The sequence below is a fragment of the Chelmon rostratus genome, chromosome 9, assembly GCF_017976325.1.
Source record: "Chelmon rostratus isolate fCheRos1 chromosome 9, fCheRos1.pri, whole genome shotgun sequence".
Taxonomy (NCBI): Eukaryota; Metazoa; Chordata; class Actinopteri; order Chaetodontiformes; family Chaetodontidae; genus Chelmon; species Chelmon rostratus.
The window spans coordinates 18,073,803-18,097,331 of record NC_055666.1 but is presented as its reverse complement, the minus strand read 5'-3'; the positions used below and the strand labels follow the sequence as shown (position 1 = coordinate 18,097,331).

The 23,529-nt window shown below is 41.1% G+C and overlaps 3 protein-coding genes across 6 annotated transcripts; 1 reads left to right on the top strand and 2 right to left on the bottom strand.

Annotated features, from left to right (window-relative positions):
* Window positions 1-378: 378 nt before the first annotated feature.
* rbmx (RNA binding motif protein X-linked) lies at window positions 379-6,189 on the bottom strand. 3 transcript variants are annotated; one of them, XR_006007115.1, is made up of 10 exons: window positions 5,896-6,189; window positions 5,661-5,786; window positions 4,929-5,035; window positions 4,690-4,855; window positions 4,401-4,544; window positions 3,969-4,086; window positions 3,368-3,496; window positions 3,191-3,285; window positions 704-796; window positions 379-515 (listed from the first exon to the last, which is right to left on the bottom strand). XR_006007115.1 is itself a non-coding variant. In XM_041944404.1 (9 exons), the coding sequence occupies exons 2-9, from the start codon at window positions 5,767-5,769 to the stop codon at window positions 2,062-2,064; spliced, it is 1,185 nt and encodes a 394-aa protein (XP_041800338.1). In that variant the 5' UTR covers window positions 5,770-5,786; window positions 5,896-6,189; the 3' UTR covers window positions 1,736-2,061. The 3 variants fall into 3 exon arrangements, 2 of the variants coding, with proteins under 2 accessions (XP_041800338.1, XP_041800339.1); XM_041944404.1 differs by lacking the exons at window positions 379-515; window positions 704-796 and adding an exon at window positions 1,736-2,378; XM_041944405.1 differs by lacking the exons at window positions 379-515; window positions 704-796 and adding an exon at window positions 1,736-2,378 and having other exon boundaries at window positions 4,401-4,526.
* A 1,604-nt stretch (window positions 6,190-7,793) lies between these two features.
* Window positions 7,794-15,987, top strand: LOC121611779 (transmembrane 9 superfamily member 2). Of its 2 annotated transcripts, XM_041944470.1 has the most exons (18): window positions 7,794-8,091; window positions 8,652-8,719; window positions 8,829-8,922; window positions 9,050-9,177; window positions 9,356-9,485; window positions 9,924-10,051; window positions 10,177-10,291; window positions 10,421-10,500; window positions 10,590-10,695; window positions 11,239-11,289; window positions 11,654-11,786; window positions 11,971-12,090; window positions 12,216-12,273; window positions 12,375-12,534; window positions 12,618-12,769; window positions 12,891-13,002; window positions 13,359-13,530; window positions 15,319-15,987. In XM_041944470.1, the coding sequence occupies exons 1-18, from the start codon at window positions 7,951-7,953 to the stop codon at window positions 15,384-15,386; spliced, it is 2,016 nt and encodes a 671-aa protein (XP_041800404.1). In that variant the 5' UTR covers window positions 7,794-7,950; the 3' UTR covers window positions 15,387-15,987. The 2 variants fall into 2 exon arrangements, with proteins under 2 accessions (XP_041800404.1, XP_041800405.1); XM_041944471.1 differs by lacking the exon at window positions 11,239-11,289.
* A 3,088-nt stretch (window positions 15,988-19,075) lies between these two features.
* On the bottom strand, window positions 19,076-20,419 carry gpr101 (G protein-coupled receptor 101). Its single transcript, XM_041944750.1, has one exon. It carries the CDS (start codon window positions 20,417-20,419, stop codon window positions 19,076-19,078), a length of 1,344 nt encoding a protein of 447 aa, XP_041800684.1.
* Window positions 20,420-23,529: the final 3,110 nt, after the last annotated feature.

Below are 23,529 nucleotides of genomic sequence, written 5' to 3'. Positions count from 1 at the left end.
TTGCGGGGTCATTTGGTAATTGGGCCTGTTGAAACGCAGAGCCTCTACAGTGTGGTTTCAAACATTTAACTTTTCTGACGAGGAAATAAAAGCTGTGTGACTACTGATATGTCAACTGAACTGTGGTATTTGCAGGTCGAAATCATTATCACCTCAATAGATGTAAAAAAAAAAATCCAGTAGGAAGAGTTATTCATGTTAAGTTATTTATCACCAATAGAAAAGCTACAGAATTCCAAAGGAGATAAATAAAAATCTACATATATAACTCACTACCACAAACACCTCCATGTCCATGAACAGTAACTAGTTCAGGGCCTAACTGCACTAATTTCACTCTTCTTTCATGACAAGAAAAAACTGAGCGAACAACAAAAATCCTTTTAAAGTTTTTATTGAAAACGCCACAAAAACTTGAATTTTAGCAAAACTTCAGCCGTTGCTCCTCCCACTTCCAGCACGCTTTTCCACTTGAAGATTCGACCAGCACTCTCAGCAGAAACCTGTGCCGACATCTGAAAGACAGCAAACACGTAAAAGAACGGATTACATACTTTAATTTTACAGCAATATCAATATCGCACAACCTTGGTGGTCCTTTGCATTTCAAAAGTAGAATTTGTCAACACTTCAATGCAAAAATATTTAGCAAATAATATTTTTATTTAGCACATATGTATTACAATTAGTCTGGTTGACATACCCGCACTCGTGAACTGTGGTGTCATTGGTCCAACAACTCGAAGACACAATTCTGGTAAGTAGCAAAGGCTGTTGCCTTGGTGGGATGTTCATCCTGCAACGAGAACAAAATATTAACATGTTGCCCTTCTCTTAATTGTGTATTCACGAAACATCTTAAAGTGATTTTGTAGTCCTTGGTCCGACTGAGAATTCGCTTCCGTGATTGAGTCCAGTTTGGCAGTTAGGACGAAGGTGTTCTTCCAGAGGTCTCCATTGTTTGAATTGGCATGCTTGTGGAAAATGTTTTGAAACTGAGAAAATGGCTCTTAGTTAAAAAATGGCTTTTTGAAAGTTTTACCAAGAAAAAAATGCTTAAAAATACCTACGTATCTTTACTCAGGATTTAAAAATGCCAATTATTTTACTGAGGTTTGGACGATTGGTTGGGCAAAAAGATCATTTTGAGGGCTCAGTTGGCAAAAAGGCTGTTAAACTTTCACTGGTGAAAAGGGACGAAACTTCTTGGGATGTTGTTGCACTTTTGACAATTTTAGCTGATGAAAACGGACTACAATGAAAAGGGCACATTCAGTTGACCTCCTTTTTTCTTTTGTCCTCTGAGGCAAAAATGTCTTGAAATCACTCCCCTTTGAGAGGAGACTGTAATAAAGGACAATGAGAAACTCATTTACAGATGAGAAACAAAGAGGTTTGCTTTGCTTACCAGCTGTTGACTACCAGTCGAGTTGCATTTGGTTGTTGTTGCCTTTGGTTTTGTCGTTGCATGCCATCAAATGGCTCTAGGGTGATGGATCCATTTCCAAGGAAACTACATTGGAACATTTTGACAGTAACATTTGCCTAATGCTGGAAAACAGCAGCGTCCAGTTGATGGCACATTTGTGTGAAGACTTGAGTCACTCGACCATTTACGTAGCACGAGCAGAGACTCACCTAAGCTTTACAGAAAACTTTGTAAAAGGAGATTGTGCTGTTACTCAACATTCATGGTACTGTCTCTGGTCTTGTTTTGAAAATTGATGAGCAGTGGTCGTGATACAACTAAAAGCTTTATTAAAGTAGGAAAGCCAGACTTATAGGGCATTGCAGACTCCAACAGCATTGAATGTACAAAAACTAACACTCACTTGGTAACTGTACTGTTACATGAGCAAGAGAAATACTAAAAAAAAGGAAAAAAAAAAAAAAAAACCCTTTACACATAAGAAAACTGGGAAAGTCAAGATACAGTTCTAATCTAAGATTTATATTCCACAGATGTAGACATGGCTAGTTTGTCTTGTCAGATTTCTTCCAAAACACTTGTTAACTGTGACGGAGAGTAAGGTTTGCTTTCATGTGATATCCAAGTCCACTTCAGTATCTGCTGCGAGCCATTCCTCTATCGGGTCGATTGCCCCCACGGCCACCGCGTGGCACTCCACGACTTGAGCTGTTGTACGAATCACGAGGAGGGTAGCCTCTCTCGCCAGGGGGAGCTGGGCCCCTCTCCTGCCTGCCCATTCGCTCTCCACGGCTAGGTGGATATGGGTCACTCCGACTGCTGGGGTAACTGTCACGACTGCCATAGCCATCCCGGGAACTGCTGCCATAGTCATCGTAACGACTGCTTCCACTGCTCCCACCATAGGATGGTGGGGGGCCCCTTGAAGGTGGGGCGCTGCGAGAGTTACCTGCAGGGTCAATGGGTCAGGTAATTGGCAAGGTTCAATTTATACATTTTCTTGCACTGTCAAGTGCTCATTTTTTGCCAATAGAATTCATTCTGTGACAAATAAATTTAAGGGAGGACACGATTGAATGTCCCATCATGTAATCGATCTTAAATTTAACATGGACATCGAGTCGATATGGGCAGTAACATATCCAAGCACAGGGAATAAAGGGCAGTGTTACCCATTTCAGCATGCCATTGATCTGAGTAGCCATTTTTCCTTTTAGAGCTCCAAGTGTTAGAACTGCAGGTAAGGACGAGGTTTTCAGAGTTGTCTTGATGGATTTTTTGAACGTTACTCCTTGAGGGAGTGCTTTGCTAGGCAACACATACTGGGTGGTCAACGGATGTTTCCAAGGACTTTTTGGGGTTCCTTATGGTTGTCAACTCTCTGGGTCACATTATATACTCTGCGGTATTTCTGCATGATATTGCCTCAACCACTGATTCTTTTGCTGACTGCAACAGCCATATGGACTGTGATAATGTGGACAATATCATTTTGTTTTTCAGCCAAGATGCCAATAGTTATGTTTCTGATAGCATGGAATATGCAACTTGGACTGCAGATCAGGGTTGCGGCAAAGGGAAAGAAAAAAAGTTTAAAGAGGCTGCCTGAAATGCTGTTTCCTCTGGGGAGGGAAAAATTGCAGCGTCTTGTGACTGGAGATTGCGCGAGTCAAGGCTGTGATTTGGCTGATTATTTGTGCAGCTCTTCCTTGTGCCACAGTGGTCACCTGTTAGCATGACATTCATGGAGTCATATCTTACCGTAACCACCATCATAAGAATCTCTGTAAGAGCCACCACTTGGACGATCCATATAGCTTCTGGGTTCCCGGCCTCCGCCATAACCATCGCGGTCACTAAATCATACAAACAGTTGTTAGATGATGATGACCAAGTGAGATCTGATCTAATTATTTAACTTTTTGTATCAACCCATACCTATATCCTCTTGACATTGAGCCATAGTCATCTCTGGAACTGGAATTGCTGTATTCTCTGTATGAATAATCTCTGGGAGGAGGTCCATAGTCCCTCGAATCTCTGGAATTATAATCCCGACTGGAGTAACTGTGAAATGTAGCACAATTAACTGCAGTGCTGTAAAAATGATGTGTTAAATATTTTATTTGGAAAGTAACAAAAAAATATTAAAATTGTCAAAAATATACTGTATTCAATTTCATTTGCCTGATTTATCTTGCCCCCGAAAGATCAATACTGTTTAAGTTACTTTAGTTCAAGTACTTCACAATTCGTTTGTGGGATGTTATCTTCTCACAAAAGGAACAGCTCAGACTCAGCTGCCCATATTTTTTTCAAGTCAAGTTAGGCAAGGAAAACAGTTTGAGATTTAGGCATTAGCATAAAAGATGAATTTGGAATCAAAAATTTATTTACAAACTTTGGTTAGTAAAATTGTAGTCACAGTTTGTGTATAGCAAAACACTGAAAAGATGTCAGAAACAAACATTCAAATCTATTTTGTTTCAGGTCTACTGATAGGATTCACACCAATGTATAATGCAACCAAATGTCCCACCTGTCTTTTGAGTTGTAATGATCATCTCTTGGTGAAGGATAATCATCCCTCCTGGACATCATGGAGTCTCTGCGAGGAGGGGGTGGACCATAGGGATCCCTGTCCCTTGACATTGGGGCTGGAACACACAAAATAATGACAGAATGGCTCATTAATCACCAAATAACTCTGAGATACACACAGCCTATTTGAATACTTACAAGAGAGCTAGCTCACAAGTGAAAATTGGATTGAAAGCTGCTGAAGTCTGCACTTTTTGAACCTGAATGTGTTTGTTGCATGCTTGAGCTTTTCAGACAGGGAACATGAACATTTTTAAGCAGGGAACCAATGGGTATCCTGCCAGTACATTTTTTTTTTAATTACTTACACAATTACTTACTGGGTGCATTTAGATTGAGAAAAGTTGTGACAGAATTTCCCAACACTTACGTCTGCTCATGGGACCAGATGGGGCAGATCTCTTGGGTGGGGGACCTCCGTTACGAACTGGGGGTCCTCTCTTCATTGGAGGGGGACCTCTGGATGACATCCCTTTAAAGAAGGTTTCTACATTCCCTGAATTATCATAGTAGTCTTTTAACAGACAAGAAACGCAATTATTAACACACAAAGTTCATTAAAATGTATGACAAGAAGATACACTCAATGAGAATATTTTTCAATTGCACACATTTCATTGTTTCACAAACTGAACTGACCAAATAAATTAATAATTTACCTCTGGATGGTGGGCCCCTCATGCCACCAGGACCTCCCCTTGATCCACGGGGGCCTCTGGGTGGACCACGACTGCGAGAGTGCATGGGTGGAGGCCCTCGCCTGCCAGCACTCTCAAACTGAGGTTTCGTAGCTTGCTCCACTTTGATAGACTTGCCATCAAGAGACTGTGGTAGAAGAGTTACAATTGTAGTCGTGCAGATTTACATAGGATTATGGCTGATTAAGGACAGTGCATACCTTTCCATTCATCTCTCGTGCTGCATCCTTTGCATCGCCTGGACTTTCAAAAGTAACAAAGGCAAAGCCTCTTGATTTGTTTGTTTCACGGTCCTTCATCAAAAGAACTGAAATAAGGAAACACAGTCAAACGAGAGCTTTGTGATTGATTGTTTGACAACAATGTAATCGCTTAAAGCAAAGGTAAACCAACAACCTATTTTTAAATTATTAAAGTTTAACAAAAGCTTGCTCTCATTACTACCGCCAATTTTACTGTGAAAAAGACTCGGGTGTAACCAATGTGTCTCCTTCACGGTTCAAAGGTTTTCTCATTTTAAGATATGTTTAAACAGGAAACAAGCTCCTTTGCAATAAGGACAGCTCAGAAAAGGTCTTATGTTAAGTGAAAAAATGGCTGCTGGAGTAATTAGAGGGGGTGAATTGAGCCGTTGAAGTGACAATAACCTCACACATTTCATATCAAAAATGAATGCATATACATTCAGACTTGTAACAACGGTAATTCGCGGTCCTCAAGAAAACTGGAAAAGCAGACAATTTTGATGCCTTTACAATTACAGCCCAGTAATGATGCACACATTTGGCAGGCCTGTACCTTAGAAGGCTGTATTGACAAACACTAGGCAACTACACGAAAAGAAAAACAGCATTGCATTGTACACGTTAAATATTTTATCCAAAGTTAAACACGGTACGAACTGAGAATACAATGGCAAGCTCAATTCACACCTTCGACAATTCTGCCATATTTGCTGAAGTATTGCTCCAGGGCCTTCTCGGTGGTCTCAGTGTTCAGTCCACCGATGAAGAGCTTCCCTGGTCGGTCCGCCTCTGCCATGCTACAAAATCCACCACCTGCAACAACAGACGAGTAGAAAACAGTTATTGATACTTAAAGAATTTGCAAAGACAACAAGGAAGGCTGAATATGTCCTAGGTATCCAGACATTCCTGTGGTGCCTACCTTAGTGCTGGCGAGAGTGTTGGGCTGTTGAATGCGCAAAATGGCGATAAATGTGCCAGCAGTGGCTGTAGCTGCTTACTTGGCTAACGCTAGCTAGCAAGTAGTCAAGCTACTATCGGGGGCTCGTGCTTCACAAATGCCGACACGCTACTTTAAAAATATACGTTTAAAAAAGACAATACTGTTTTTTCTTATACTGAGTATGTGAGCACACAGCTAACTGTTACGATACAACACTTTACCGTGGCTTTATGGTAACGGTAAACGTATTTTTTTCACTCCCTTCCGTCTTCCTCCTTTGTTTCCGGCAGAAACCAGACCCTCCAAAGTGTGACACCGCCCCCTATAGTCCAAAACCGTCCACTTTTTCTATCCTCTTGAAAGCGAGGAACGAACCTCTACTTTAATGCTATACATGCTATAATTTGTTAGTTAGTTGTATTTGGGTTTCAGGATATATTCCCAGAATAGGTCTCTAAGACTTCTTTAGAAACAGAATGATGAGATAGATACAATGGGTTAAATGTCTTCTATGGCAACACTGCCCACAATTGGTAGGAGTGCTCAGATTAAGGCTAGTAATAGGCCCTACCACATAAAAATAGTCAACGTCATTATATGTAAAAGTCCTGCATTCAAAATTTCACTTCTGTAAAGTAAGTACGAACAGTAAAATATATTTAACGTACCAAAAATACTCCAAATTTTTCCCAAAGGCCCATTTCAGAGTGTGTCCGAATTATGTATATTTTGTCTCATCAATATTGATTCATCAGCATGTAGGCTGCATTTCAGTGTAGCTGATTAAGGTGGAGCCAATATCACACTGTTGGGTAGTTTAACCTTTAACAATGCATTATGTTTTGATTGTGGAACATGTTTATCTCTAAAATCTGAATCAGTGAAGTAACTAAAGTTCTCAATAAAATGAAGTACAGTCAAAAGTATAGTTTCTTCTAAACTGTAGTAATAATGTAAGTATAATTACCCATTAAATAATTATACCTAAGTAAGGTAGCCTACAAGGACCTCGAAATTGCACTGGTGTACAGTACAGAAATAAAATGCACTTAGCTGCTGTCACTAAAAACTGGACAGATAAATCAGCCAGGCTCATATGATCTTATTACAGACAGAGGTCTGCTGATATTTTTGTATTCTATGCTTGCCAATAAGCAACAGAGACAGGTTTTAGTGAGATGACCCACCAAACATGCTATGCAGGTGCCTCCTCTTTTAGGGACAAGTGACTGTGGGTTAGTGGGTGCTATGCTTATTTAGTAACAATGGTTGACATTTAAGCTCACAAAAGATGTAGTGACAGTATTTTGTACTTCTTTACACTTCCATAGTAATATGTGTTCTTGCATACATGTAACTATTCTGGTTTTTCTTGTTAGGCGTCTTTTAATGATCTCAGTGTTATCTGACTGTACTTTACCTCTTTTTTCTTTCTTTTTTTACGTTATAGTCTTTCATAAACCATTCTTTCATTGAGCGTTTTCTAACTTATGTGCAGCGTAACGCAATGTATGGATCATATTAAGAAGACAAGGATGCTTATCCTACTAGCAATCTGTAAGCAACGTCAGTGTTACTTCCACGGTGTCAAGTCGTTCAGGAGGAAAATATGACGTCCGTTTTTATCCTTTCAACATAAAACCATTGGCGATATACGTGTAGCTCAATTTTAAAATGTAATTGTTCATAATCGGATTTAGTAAAAAATAAATCCCACAAGAGACATCATGAGTTTATTGATATCACCTGTAAATGTCTAACTTCTAATTAATAAACAGATAACTCATGACACGCGTTTATTTCGAAGGTAAAATTATCTGATTTCCGGTACTAATCTTGTGACTTCCGCAAAACTTGACAGAGGCGGACGTCACTGATGGTAGTTGCGCCAGACAGTGAAGCTCAGCCACTGCGTCTCGATAGAAAGACCAAGCTAACAGTGTGCAGCTAGCAAACACCCCCCTTCTTTATAAGAAGGAATAGTCTCCTTTGACATAAGTATACAGATCTTCGAAGAACCGTGTCCGCGTTAAAATGAAGAGGCGGATAGACATTGGTTTTGTGCTGGTTTATTCGCTAGTCTCGTATTTCTTCTGTTCGTGCTCGGCGTTTTATCTTCCGGGTTTAGCCCCAGTGAGTTTTTGTGAAGACGGCAAAGGTGGTGATGATTGCCAGGTATGGTGAATTCATAAGACTCACATTTTGTATGTACAGCAGTGGATTTTGTGCTGTAGTTGGATTTGGCATACCGTACTCATTTCAGTCTGTCATCTTCCGTAGCCTTGCTAGCTAGCCTGTCCTCCTTCTTAGGAAGGCCCCGGCTATTACCTGGAACCAGAGCGCTGGCATAACGTTAATATTTTGATGCTCTTTGATGCTTTTGTTTTTTGGAGGGCGGGGCTGTCATTGCCAGTATAACATTCATATTTACTTAGTTGTTGGGTTTTTCACCAGCCAAATATTGAAGTATGACAGAGAATAGTTATGAATGTAACCTTAATGTTTACTCACATCGTCGTTCACCCTTTTTAGAGACAGATCAAATATAACGATCTATCACAAATTACTCTTTGGTTACGACTGAGCCAGTTCCTTGTTATTAACAGCAGCATAGAATTCAGTATGAATGGACCCGTAACATGGGCAACCTGTCTGCTACTGGCCTGTGAACAGCTTTGTTTCACTTAAACAAATATAGCACTAACGACTAAAAAACTGTTTTTGCGTCTTTACAGACAGTGATTGAGCTGTTTGTCAATCGGTTGGACTCAGTGGAGTCAGTCCTGCCTTATGAGTATGATGTGTAAGTATCATTTAGTTTCTCCTTGATGCACTTTGTGTAATGTCTGGTTATATGCTCTCCAGCTTACTATCATCTTCTCATTGTGTGTCCATCTGTAAAATTGTTAAAGGTTCGACTTTTGCAAAGATGCCAAGGAAAAGAGGCCTTCTGAGAACCTTGGACAGGTGCTGTTTGGTGAACGAATTGAGTCTTCACCATACAAGGTAGGTGGTAACCAAGAAATCTATGGCTGCATGGCACTTATCGTGTTGCCTATTTAAGATTCCATATTAATTTTCTATACGTAATGGATTCCATTGATGCAATGTTACTCTAATCTGCTTTTTACAGTTCAACTTCAAACAGGACATTAAATGCAAGGCAGTGTGCACTAAAACCTACAAAAAAGATAACAAGGATGATGCAACCAAGCTGGATTTTCTTAAGATGGGAATGCAACTGAACTACCAGCACCACTGGTCAGTAAAATACATACTCTGCTCTACTGTAATTCTACACTTGTGTCTTTTTTTTAGTGTGGAGATTTTGTTTGAAAGATGGCTTGCAGGGGTGAAGTAACATTGTCAGCAAAAAAAAAAATTGAGCCCCAACTTTATTTATGAAGAAGCTTGTTGGGGTAAACCATTTATTTTTCAGGATTATTGACAACATGCCGGTGACTTGGTGCTATGATGTGGAAGATGGTCAGAAGTACTGCAACCCGGGCTTCCCTATTGGCTGCCTTGTTAACACAGATGGCAGACCTAAAGATGCTTGTGTTATCAATGTGAGTTGAGATTTCTGTTACCTTGAACTTGTCGAGGGTGTCCCACAAAGAAATTCAGTGTTCGTACAATGTCTTGAAAGTTTGGAAAACACTTAATTTTAATCATTATGAATTGTTACATTCAAGGTTACGAATATGCTTGAATTCTAATCATACCCCTTGAAAAAATAAAATGATGGTATACATTAATTGCTGAATTTTGTAAACTTTATTTTTCTCACTGGTATTTACAGTAACAATTTACATGTGATGATAAAGACTTGAAGAGTCCAAAATTGTTTTGTTTGGGTACATTGAAAGTGCTTGAAAAGTAATTGAATTTTATGCTCAAAAATAGTAAATGTAAATTGAGAAATGAAGTTTAGAAAATATTCAATGAAACACAGATGTTTCTTTACATAAGGAGCACCTGACATTGAATAAGATTTTTCTTTTCAGTCTGAGTTCAACAAGAAGAACACATTCTACGTCTTCAACCATGTGGACATCAGGATCACTTACCACAGTGGAGCATCAGAAGGGTGGAGAGGGGCTCGGCTGGTTGCTGCCACTCTGGAGCCAAAGAGGTAATTGTGGTTGGCAGTAAACTGATGTGATGCCACCACATTTTGAATTTGGTCTAATTAACCTTATTAACACCAGATTCATTAATAATCTGACATGAAGGATGTTTGTGTTTTGTGCACAACAGTATCAAAAATGCAGATGAGAAGAACCCAAGTTGTGAAGGAGGTAGCCCAATGGAGGTCCCTGGGGAGTTTGATAATGATGTGTCGGTAGTTTACACCTACTCGGTCACATTTGAGGTAGGCCTCCAAATTACTGGACTTATTATACTGTATGTAACTAATATAGTTTCTATGTACCTATGGGAATGAGGACAAATAACATTTTGCATGTGATGCTACCTGTAATAACTTTACTTCCTTTCACAGGAAAACAATTCTATCAAATGGGCCTCTAGGTGGGACTACATCCTGGTCTCCATGCCGCACACCAACATCCAGTGGTTTAGGTATGAAGATATTTTTCACATTGTGCAGCACAGAAACACTCTCTCCGCTTTTTTGTTGATGCTATGTTATGTCTTGTGTGTTTGTCCAGCATCATGAACTCCTTGGTCATTGTCCTCTTCTTGTCTGGGATGGTTGCCATGATCATGCTGAGAACGCTGCACAAGGACATTGCCAGATACAACCAGGTGGACCAGGTAAAGGCATTGTTGAGCTGTCTCCCAGTTGGAGCTGATCCAGATGTGTACATGAAACACAAGGATACAAATAAAGATTTCTTGAAGATGCAGTTGTTAGCAATAATCCCAAACAGATTATACAGATCTCAGTAGTTCATTTTTGTGTACTATTAGTGTACTACAAGACGCCATGTTGCCACCATGCAAATGAACAATTGAAAGTACCCTATTGATGAAAACCTCATCTTTGCAGACCTACAGCTCTATGGGAACTTTGAGGAGAGTAGCCTTGGTCTTAGCTACTGTAAATAACTATACATTATTGAGGTCATTGGGGTTTAAAATGTCACTTAATGTCTGTGGTTGTCAATTTTTGTTATCCTGCCATTCTTAGATATTGCCTGAAACATTTAACTGAGAAATATTGGAGGTTTTCACCTGGCAGTAACCTAGCTTTATCACAGTTACATGGATAATGCTTTAATTCTGCAGTGTGAAATGCCAGCCAGCATACTGTGTGCACAGTACCCAAAATTATAAATATTCTGTTACATTTCACAGGCAGACTTGATAAAGCTTCCATCGACCATGGGGAAATCCTCTTTACCCTATGTAAGCTTATTGAAAGCTGTTTTGAACGAAAGTTTTTGGTTATTAAATCAGGTGTTTGGGTGTGTGATTGTGGCAAACAGGCACATTAAAAGAGAATGTAAAATGTGGTGTGAATATTTTTTAATGTGCAAGTTTCAAGAAGTTTCTTATACTTTGGAATTGACGGAGGAGTTTTTCACACTTTATTTTACAGTTGTTGTTAAACCAGGTTTTCACAGCCTTCACCTTATTTTGCTTTGCTAGCACATTGTGAGGTAATATTCACTGCTTGGTGGCTGGTTTTCCTTTAACTTTATCATTTGCAAATATTAAGCACTTTGTCGATCGTGACTCTTGCTGTATTACTGTCTGCCTCCCTTCCCAGGAGGATGCACAGGAGGAGTCGGGGTGGAAGCAAGTGCACGGAGATGTTTTCCGTCCCCCCAGGAAAGGCATGTTGTTGTCTGTGTTCCTCGGGCAGGGCACCCAGATCTTCATCATGACCTTCATCACACTCTGTAAGGACTATTTTACATTAGGTTGTAATAAATATTATATGGTAGATTCTTATTAATTTTCAAGTAAAAGGTCAGCAGGTCATCTCCCTAAACATGCCTTGTTTAATGCCCTTTGAAGAGTTTTATTTTGCCGGAATGTTGTCTTTACTGAATGAGTGCACTGATAACTGTGTGTTCCCGGTAGTCCTGGCCTGTCTGGGTTTCCTGTCACCGGCCAACAGAGGGGCTCTCATGACGTGTGCCGTGGTCCTGTGGGTTCTGCTGGGCACGCCTGCTGGCTACGTGTCTGCACGCCTTTACAAAAGTAAGAGTCCAGTGAAAACTTTGTAGCTAAGTGTCATTAAAGTCCTTTGAGTCACCACAGGCAGTGTGTCAGTCAGTCTGATCTTTGTCATCACGATATCTTCATCCATTCAATTCTGTTCTCAGCTTTCGGAGGTGAGAAGTGGAAGACGAACGTCTTGCTGACAGCACTCTTGTGCCCAGGGTAAGTTCACTCAGTGCATTTGCTCATCTGTTGTTAGTTTACTAATTTCTGAGTGCTGGATTGACCTGTTGCCTTGCACCCCCCCATCCACCCCCACCCAGTATCGTGTTTGCAGACTTCTTTCTGATGAACCTGATCCTTTGGGTGGAGGGCTCCTCAGCAGCAATCCCCTTTGGCACTCTGGTGGCTATACTGGCTCTGTGGTTTGGAATTTCCGTGCCCCTCACCTTCATTGGTGCCTACTTTGGATTCAAGAAGGCTGTGAGTAGTTTATTTATTGTCAAGCTTGAAGTGATTGATTGGGATTTTTTAATCATTGCTTTGGTCTTTCTTTTCCTGTGCAGGCAATTGAGCAACCAGTGAGAACAAACCAGATCCCCCGTCAAATACCTGAGCAATCATTCTTCACAAAGCCCATTCCTGGTATAGTCATGGGTGGTATCCTGCCCTTTGGCTGTATCTTCATCCAGCTTTTCTTTATCCTCAACAGCATTTGGTAAGAAGACAGGAATGCTGCCTGTTCAGATTGGCCTGTAATTCCTGTTTTGAACAATTTACACGCCACTGCAGCAGAAGAAGCGCTTACCATATATACCATATCTCTGTTTGTCTTTCAGGTCTCATCAGATGTACTACATGTTTGGATTCCTGTTCCTGGTTTTCATTATTCTCCTCATCACCTGCTCTGAAGCCACAATTCTGCTCTGCTACTTCCACCTGTGTGCTGAGGTACCAGGATGTCGAGGGAAATTTGTCACATTTGTCAGACTAGAAAAAGGAATTACTTCAACTTGAAAATAAATTCACTGATAATAGCTCGTACTACTTGACAATTGTCGTATTGTAGTCATACTTGTGTAAAAACATTTCTTCTAGATCTTGTTCCTAAATATATTCATTGTGCCCTTATTTTTTATCCTGCACACAGCCCTGACTACATGTTATGCTTATAATGATGCTATGTAGAATGATTGAGTCAACATCAATATAGCTTTTTATTTCTGCATATTCCATCTGCTCTAGATTTCAGTTGACACGTCCTAATTAATGGATCCTAACATCCTCTTTGGAAATTTGTCTTTCAGGACTATCACTGGTGGTGGCGTTCCTTCCTAACCAGCGGCTTCACAGCAGTCTATCTGTTTATCTATGCTGTGCATTACTTCTTCTCGAAGCTGCAAATAATTGGAGCTGCCAGCACCATCCTCTACTTTGGATACACTATGATTATGGTCCTCATCTTCTTCCTCTTCACAGGTGAGGCTTTTTGTCAAGTGATGTGTGAGCTCTTCAAGCAGCTAGAATGATTTCCTGCCTGTCGTGACACCTCTCAGTGATACCAGAATGTCATGTTTTGATTGGTTGCTCTTACTGGTGTGTGCAGTTTATATAAAAATCAGAAATGATGATGAATGATATACATTTTTTGAGTTCATTGCAATCTTTTTTTATGACCAGTGAAAAGTCTCAAGTGTGTTACTGTCAGTCAGACAGAAAAGGGTGTGTGGTGTGTTGGTATGAATGGCATTGTTTGCTCTGCTCAGTGTTTGTAGCTCCACCCGACATCTGTCAAATTGTGTGGTGAAGATTCAGGATCTCCTTTCTGTTCCCATGAACACCAGGAAGCACTCCACACTATTACACTATTACAGAATTTTTTCATGTAATATGGATAAAAGCCAAAGTCTTGGCTTTTTTATTTCTACACTGGCAGTACAGAAGAACTGTGTCAAAGGCTGTAATACAGCATTTATTTGCAAGGGTCCCATTTTAACTGTCCTTTTTGTTTAAAGTTTAATGAAAATCAGAGAGACTGTGAGAAATGAGACTGGAATGTTCAAAGTCCCTCTTGGTCAGATCTAGTTTTGCAGACTTATTTGGGTCAACTTTACTGTCTGTGGTTTGCAGTCTCACAAGCCAGAGCCCAGTTTTATCAGGGAGTTCCTCTTTTTTTTTTTCTTTCTGTAGATCAATGCTTTGCAGTGCAATGCAGTGCTTTGCACTTAGAATCAAGCTGTGTTAGTAAGGCTGTGAAGATCTATACACCAAGCATTTATCACAAAGCGAGGATGAACAGAGCATTGTTGTTGCCTTTGTCTCCATGTTAAAAGAGACAAAGATTGATACATGTTGACATGGTAACGGCACTCTCTTGTCCTGTCCAGCTCTCCTGCACACCCACTCAGACAAAATTAGGGGTGTGTGCAGAATAAGGATAATATACAGGACTAGACAACAGCATCGTCTTTATGTCGCCTAGAGATATACTGCTCACCATGATGTCAGCTGACGACATTTTCTTTTCTGCTGTTTTACCGTCATTAGGCTAGATAAGTTAGCCTGTAGCCCTGCTTGTCACTGCAGCACTGCCTGACACTATCTTAAGACAGAGCTCTAAGTAGCAAGGGGACGCAATGTCAAAAGATTACCACCAAGAAGTAATCCAAGGATTCAAGGAAAAGATGATCAGTTTCCCTCCTTGCTTCCAGTTTTGATCTAAATAATCCTAATCTCTCTCATTCTCCATTTTTAAGTTTTTATTTTCCTGTCTGTCTTCTTCACCTCATCCCAACTTTGATCACAACTTAATTCGGGATTGGGCTGCGTAGCGCCCATTGAGCAGTCAGATAGGACTTTTATACCCACATGAATTGATCCAGGATTTTGACCATAATCTGGCTTCTCAACACTGGGGAAGAATATTCCCCCTCTGCCAAAATGAAACGCTGGTGCTGGAGTTTTTGCTGTCATGTGGAGACTGCAGTTCCAACCCTGTCAAAAGTAATTTTTCAAGCTTTTAGTGCCTGGAAGTTTTTGCTGCAACAAATTTGGCACTCGAGTTATTCTTTGTGTCTGTGCTCCTGAAGTACATTCATTTCAAGACCTTGTGGCCCTTTATTAATTTTGTACTGCACTCATATTTGTCCCAAACAGATTTCCAAATGCAGATAGTCCCACTTGAATGTTTAAGTTTGTCAATGTCTTTGCTTGGTTTTTGTGTTAATTTTTATCAAATAATTCCTCCAACCTGTCTTTCGCTCTCAGGTACAATTGGCTTCTTCGCCTGCTTCTGGTTTGTAAATAAGATCTACAGTGTGGTCAAGGTGGACTAGAGGACTGATGGAAAGACTGACTCCTTGCTGCCGCAGTACAGGCCCCCTCAGCGCTGGCTGTGTGATAAAGAGGTCCGAACGGACCTGAACTGAAACCATCACTTATCATAGAAAAGACCCGAAGAGCAGAGCCCGTCCTCTTTTGTGCTTTAAACTTATGTTGCTGTTGTTTTCTTTTTAAAAATATATATAATTTTGTGTTCACTGTTGACCAGATTTATTTTGAGTGGCTTCTTGAAAATCTGTGGGTTCCAATGATCTAGCTGTCAGAGTGAGCGGTTTGTTTTGGTGGGTTAACAGGAAACGCTGAAATGTTTTTATTTTTAATTTTCTAAAGAAAGTAAAATGTTCTTTATTTTGCTTTTCTATTCCCTTATGGCTAAATGTTTTGTTTTTCATTACCTGTAATGTAATGATGGAAAAAATGTGTACATATACTGTATAGAGAGAGCGAGTAAGAGAATGCAACTTAAAGATTGTCACCATTATGGAAACTTCTGGAGTTTTTTTTTTTTCTTTCTTTTTTTCACGTAAACATGGGGCTATAAATCCTTAAATGTCAGCCTGTATTGTACTATATAAAACACTGACATTACTACAATACATGTCCATTCTTTTGTATTTGATGGCTAAGTTTGCATAGAACAAACGGTACACTTAAAAAGCACATCTGTATCATAAAAGAATATGCTGCAGCTACAGGATGTTGCACATGAAGGATGATCTCACGATGACATGCCTGATCTGTTTGGCCACAGGCGAGATTCTCACTTAGTTATCATAACACAGTCGGTGAATTTACTGATTAAGTACATATGAACCGTTGAGATGCACCCTTTTAGATATTAATAAGCGGTTTGCTGAGTTTAACTAAATAAAACACTGCTTCCTTTTCCTTCGAGCAGTGTGGAGTCATCACCCAAGGTGATAACATTTTTACAATAAATGCAATTAATTCAAATGAAGGCCACATGGATTTTTTTCTCTGAGCCACAAGAACACTTATGTAAATGTTTTACACACGATTGACTGTGTTTCTTACTTTTTGTGTTCAGACAGCAGTGGATGGGATTCAGCTCCTATCCATAAGTTTTCTTGGCTGAAACCAAACCAAAACATGCCGAGAGATGGTGTTGTGAGGATGATATACAAGAATTCTCGATGACTTAATGCAGATGAATGCAGTTTAGTGCACTATTCCTGGCCACATCTAATTCACCCTCCTTGCTTACAATTATCCACATATAGCACACAATAGTCTGCATTTGTGTGGGCGTGACTTCTAGTTATTTAAGGGCAGGGACCAGCATTACCACCTTTTAAACATCTGCTGCTGAATGTTCATTAATCATAACTTACATTTTTCATGCAGAATTTTTGAAAATGTAGAACTTCACTACAACTGCACAGGAACCTTTGTTTAATTTCTGACATGCAGACTGCACAGTCATGCTTTTCTTAAAAGCTGAATATTCAAAACCATTCTAACATCTGATTTTGATCTCATTAATGCATTTCTCGTTTTGGTTTCTGGACTTTCCTTCACTCTTGCCTCACTCGAATCCCCTGGTCATGCAGAACGACCTGACTACACAGACTTCCCAGCAGTTATTTAAAAATCCTGCTCATTATTTATATCTAAAGCCAGGCGTTGGTCGATGGGGGCAAGGAAGAACCCTGACACGGTCCTGCACACCTGGTCTCAAGTGTTTTGATATGAAAAAAAAAACCCTAGAGTTTTGAATATAAAAGTTGACACATATCACAGTTAATTCACTTTTATTAAACATCAGACAACTTCTGATGTTAAAGAAACCGGAAATAATAAAAAAGCACAATAGAAATCACAAACATGTGTAGTTGTAAAGCACTTAAAAACATTACTTTCTTAATTTGATGATACATTTCATTACACACTGTACTGTACCCCTTTGTCCTTTATAGAGCAACATGACAAACTTATTATGCAAGTTTGATTGTCTTTATAACACTATGAACTTCTCCAGTCACTTTTTGAATAAACCAAGGCTCAAATCCACGCCAGGTCCAGTCTGGTCCGATAAATTGTGAAATGTTTCCCAGAAAATTACCACAATCTAATGATAATAATAATGACAGTAGCAACAATAATAATTATAACACACAGGAAGCACCTTGGCTCAGTCTGCTAAATAATTTTTTTCTCTTTCCCAAAACATTACAAAAACATGACGAAATGGGGACTAGACACACTTTTAAAATAAAGCAAATGATGACGTGATGCACTCATGACATCCTGTGGCAACACATCATAAATAGGTTGCCCTCCTTTTAGATGAGTCATTGCAAGAATAAAACCCTTACATAAGTACTCATCCTCACCATGGCTTTAAACAAACACATCTCTCTATTACAAATACTTAATCAGGAGGTATCTTTACAAATCTACATGTATTCAGTGGACTATACGAAATCTCTTACATAAAATCCTGCGGCATGCAGCCTACGTTAAAAAAAAGGTGCAAGGGGTCCACTGGAATTAGTTTTTTTTTTTTTTTTATCATACCCTGCTCTCTATGCGCTGTATTTTTTCACCAAAAATACTGTGCTTCCTTAAAGAAAGGCTGTCGTTACAAAGGCAGCAAATACTCAGTCCAAATATACAGTGTCAAAAATTTCTACCTTGGTTGAGCAAAGAAACAAAGAGGCTAAGACAATGTGGCCGTCACATCAGAGAGAGGGAGTCACCATCTACTAACAAACCACTACGCATTTACTCAAAAGGCGCTTTTAGACTAAGACCAGTTACTGCGACAGGGACGTAAACACACATATGTCCACTTGTTCAACAAGATTGGAGAACAGGGGTTGGCGCCGCACATTTTTCCACAAGCGTACCCTGAGTGATTAGTTACGGGCGAGTATGTTTGCACTAATACAAGGCCGTCCTGTGGCCTCAGGCAGGATCACAGAGAATACAAAGCACTAAATGTTTAAAGGAGATAGAGTGGTTGTGCAGATACTGCAGATCAATACCTTATCAGAGACATCTACGGTTCATAATGAGAGCGAAGTGATCAGAACACCAACCACTTTGATCCAACGTACAATTTATATCTTAGATTTGGTTAGAAAAAGACCCAGAGGCATTTACAGCAGACCTGCGGGTAAAGATGTAAAATACTAATTATAAGTGCTTTCTGGTTTTACTTTAGTTTTAATCTTTTAAAAATTTAGATAAACAATAATAGTTAAATACCAATTTTGCAGTTGCTGGTTTAATTGCATACATCTGAAATAGTAATCATAGACAAAACGGCTGCACTCACTGACTTATCAGACATGTGCTCTTAAAACTGCATTTACATATAAAACCTTCAAAAAAACAACGTGTTTCTCATGTTTTGACCAAGTGAGATTGAAGTAATAGTTATTGTTTTAGGATTTCTTTCACTATATTATACATTGCAACAATGAATGGACCCTCATTCTTCAAACATATATATTTGATCTTAAGTTGATCATTTAATCAAGCTTATGACACATTTGTTGGTGATTAAGTTGGTAATAGAACTATTCCTAAAGCCAGCAGCTTCAGAATGAATAACCCTATTGTCAAGAAGGCATATTAGCTCATGTGTGAACACACTGTGTGACAAGCTCTTCAAGTAACAGCAAATGTGGTGTGTCCGACGAATCCTCAAGGCAGTTTATGTGCTTCGTTTGCTGTGGACTGTGAGCTCCCTCTCAGAGCTGACGCTGGTGGAGGTGGTCTCTTTACGGCTGTCCCTCGACTTCCTCTCGCAAGTGGGCGAGGAGGATGTTGTGCACTCTTCCCAAGTCCGCAGAGGGAAGACCCGAGCGGTCAGGCTGGGCAGGTGGGAGTGGGCGGCGAAACGTCCCTCTGTGGTGGTGAAGCAGCTCTCCACGGCGGAGCTCTGGCTGGGACGGCCCTGTTTGCAGAACAGCCCGCAGAGCAATGCTAGGAACTCCTTCCTCACGCTGCGGTGCATGTAACCGTAAATGTACGGGTGGAGGCAACACTGCAAAAAGAAGAGCACGAGGGCGAGGGAGGACAGCCAGGGGGGTACAGCTGCTCTGGCACTCATAGATATGGTATTTAGTATGCTGTAAGGCCCCATGCTGAGGATGTAAGAAGCCATGATCACGAAAACTACACGAGCTGCCTTGCAGTGGTAGTGGAAGCGTCTGTGCCTGACTCGAACAGGGTACCCCCTGGCTGAGTAGGGGCCTTCAGGTGAACTGGCCTGCTGGGGCTGGGGCTGAGGCTGCCGTTGTGGACTGCTAGGTCCCTGGAAGTCCTGCGGGCAGGGCTGGGAGTAGGATTGTGTCTGTATCGGGTGCACGAGTGCATTTTGCCTCCGAGCTGCTCTGAACACCATCCAGTAACATCCGAGCATGATGAGCACAGGCAGCCAGAAGGAGAAGGTGGACACCACAGCGGAGTAGGAGAGGCTGGAGGACCACACCACTGAGCACACGTTGTGATGGCGGTCAAAGTCAATGGCGCCCCAGCCGTAAAGGGGCGGCGTGCTCTGTAGGAAACTGAGCACCCAGGTGCAGATGATCAGGTTGGTGCCCAGGTGAGGGGTCATACGGGTGGGATAGGACAGAGGGTGGATGATGGCCAGGTAGCGATCCACAGAGACAACTATAATGGTGTTGACCCCAGCAAATGCAAAAAGGTGCATAAGCACCACCAGAGCCTGGCACAACCGGGCATCCAGGGGCCACACACCTGGCACGGTGGCTGCGATGGCAAAGGGCATGACTAATATGGTCTGGAGCAGGTCCGCCAAGAGGAGGTTGAGGACGAAGCGGTTGGCCACGTGGAGGAGCTGAGGCTTCCTCTGGAACACCAGCAGAACCACCACATTCCCGAACAGGGACACACACACGATGAGAGATATGAGCACCATCTTCGCCACGCTGTTGGCGGTGGAGGACCAGGCCGGGTCTCGACTGGAGAAACCAGGCTCCCAGGGAACATTGGTGAAATTCGTGCCCACGCTGGGCGCCTGAGAGCTTGGCATTGTTCGTCCAGCAGCAGGGCCAGTGAGAGCATGTGTGTGGCCTCACACCCAGCAGAGTGTTGACATCAAATCAGTTCAGTCCCATCTCCACCAGCAGGACGACGGGGAGGGAGAAAACCAGCTCAGGTTCGGTCTGCTTTTCAGGATGTCAGCACGATATGCTGCTGTAGCTCACTGGCTGGCTTTCATTCAACATGCATCTCGCCTAACATGTCACAGCATCCATCACGCGTGAAAGCAGTCCACCGGGCTCGTCCTCGAGCTGCCTGTAATGCTGGAGGTGATCAACACTGATTTCATCGTGATCACTGATTTATTAATCCCTGAACGTTTCACCCGCCCCACAGGCCTAAATATTCCTCCTGCAGCCCACATCTGCAGGACGGAAAATGGAATTTGTCTGGCGACAGTAATCACCGACAGACAGTGGCAAACATCGCGGGCTGCTAATCTGTAAATGATGTATAATACCTTGAAATCGGTCAGTGACGCCGGCGTTTTTTTTCCGCTGGAAGGATGCTCACTCTCCTGCGCTCGGTTTTCGTCGTTTTGCTCCCATTTCAGCCCTCAGCTCCAGTCAATGGCAGCGCGCTTTCACGGCTCAGCTAACAGACGCTGCGTGTCTTCACCCAGCGGGGGTCTCTCATCCAGACGAGCGTATCTCTCCTCTGCTGCTCTTTTCGGATTTCATGGCAGATCAAACATTTATTATTTTATCAGCTCTGATTCATCCCGAACGGTGTTAGGCTCCCTCGCGATCGGGTCTTGTCTCCGAGGTGTCAGGGGGAGGGGGTTGGGTGGGGGGATAATAACACAAGCAAGGACACCTGCACTGAAATCCCCACCACCCACCGCTGGAGCCTGTCACCGACCCCCCTCCCATCCGTTTTCACCTTTTTTGTTGTGGATGTGCAACACGATCCTGTCTGACACTTGGTGCAATCCTAAAATACAAAATGTTAACCCTCATTTTTTTGTATTTTCCTTTACTGGATATTTGATGAAGAAGAAAAAACACCACAAATCATCATCATCTGTCCTTTTCAGCAACATGTAACCACAGTTCTAACCATGTGGATCATTAGGCCATCAATTAACAAGACATTTCTTAAATTCAGTCTTTTACTTCCCAGAATGAAAAAAAAGGCTTACAGTAACTCAGCCAGCCCTCCACATCTCCTTAGTAACAACAAGCGATTCAATCAAATGGCTGTTAATGTGATCTTCACTTAATAACATGGCTGTCAGAGAACAAAATAAGGCCAACATCAGCCTCCACTCCGAGTACCAAGCACTATAATGTTGAGTATGTTAACGTTTGTTTTGTGTGGTGCAAGGAAGATCTATGTGAAAGCCCTAAAACTGCACAATTCACATTTCTTTCAGTAATATCACAGATGTAGTTGGTAAAACACTCACATCTCAAATCCCAGCTTCTAGTCGATCTGGAGCTTTTGAGCACGTCCCACTATCTTCATCAGCATGGAGTTGCGGATGTTCAGTTTTCCATTTTTAATGAAAACGACGGCATTTTAATCATTTTCGACTTTTCAGTGTCTGACAAAACAATCTCACTCGAAGGTCCCTTTAGTAGCTGCTCTGGGGCTTTTGGTCACATCACCTCATCTTCATAAGCAGACAGGTAGCTTTTTCCATGCAGATGTCTTCTCTCTGTCTGCATCACCTCAGGTCGGGTTTCCCACCTGTTCTGCCAAGGATTCATGCAGACAGAAGATAAGGACAGAGTTACACCACCTGTTTCAGTTTTGCACTGGTTTACATGACTTCCCAAAGTGCTGTAGGATAATTCATATGTCATCTTAAACTCCATCTTTTGCTGCCTGAATTGTATAAGACTTCATCAACAGTAGGAACAACCTTTTAAGAAGCACTTGGCTTAAAGCAAATACTTTATTTGCCAAACAAGCTATTTTAAATTTAGAAGGAAATGAACTGCACGTGTTTCATTATCACAACTCTTTCAAGCTTCATTATTCAACCTCTGACAGGAAACCAGAGCTCGATTCATTCTAAATGTAACAGAGACTGAATAGATAAATAGAACCCCATTGTACCAAGCTGAAAAGTATTTACGTCAAACTTCCATTGACACAAAAAAAGCATTCAAATTTAGTGTCTATGGATACTGGTGGATGGCTCAGTTGTGATCAAATCACCACAACCTATTTGTAGAATATACACGTTTGTACAAGCCACCATTTTTATTGCTGGGAACACAAAAATTGCTTCACCGTTTCAGCCTTTCTAGCAAAAAGACTTCATTAAGATGCACAGAAAACAAAAGCAGCACTGCATTGTGCAATCCAATTAGTCTGTAGCTTACATGGCCTACTAATCAACGCTCGTAATTAGTCATTTTATTTCAAGTCTTTGGTCTATCCGAGCGATCAAAAAGCCCTTTGATATGACTCTCGAGCACCCTGTGTTTTAAATTTAGATTGCAAATGAAATAGTGGGGACTGCAAAGGGCTGGGTAGATGTTTCGCCTGTTCTTATGTTGAATGGACTGTGGTTCAAAGGGAGACCCACAGGCCTGCTGCCTCGTGGGATTATTAGACTGTTTGTATTAGTCAATATGAACGTTCACAATGGCCTCGGTTGCCCATCTCTCTGTCTAAAGCCCTGTCACGCAGCTGCTTTCTCATTCACTGTCACTCACTGACACCTATGGGCCGACTGAATCAAACACACAATGAGCAGGAAGGACTAGCCCTGTAAGCTCAAACTGTGCACAACCTTTACTCTGTTTCTCTCTCCTCCTGTTTATCTCTGTGTCTATTTTAAATTTAGTTGATCTGTCATGTAATGGGGGTTTATTGGCATGACTGTAAATATACAACTTTGCCAAATTACAGAAGTATAAATAATAATAGGCAAATCTGTCGCTTATTAATTTAAACAGAAGCCCTGGTTACTTTTTTCTAACTTGAAAAAATGAAGCTAAATCATCTTTATCACAGTCTCTGCTTTTGCTTCACCTTTCAACATGCAAATGTTAAAATCTAATTATTTTACTTTTTCCTTATTCTAGGTCTGATTGTCTTTCAGTTCAAGAAACTGATAGATTGACGCAATTTTAGATCAGCTTG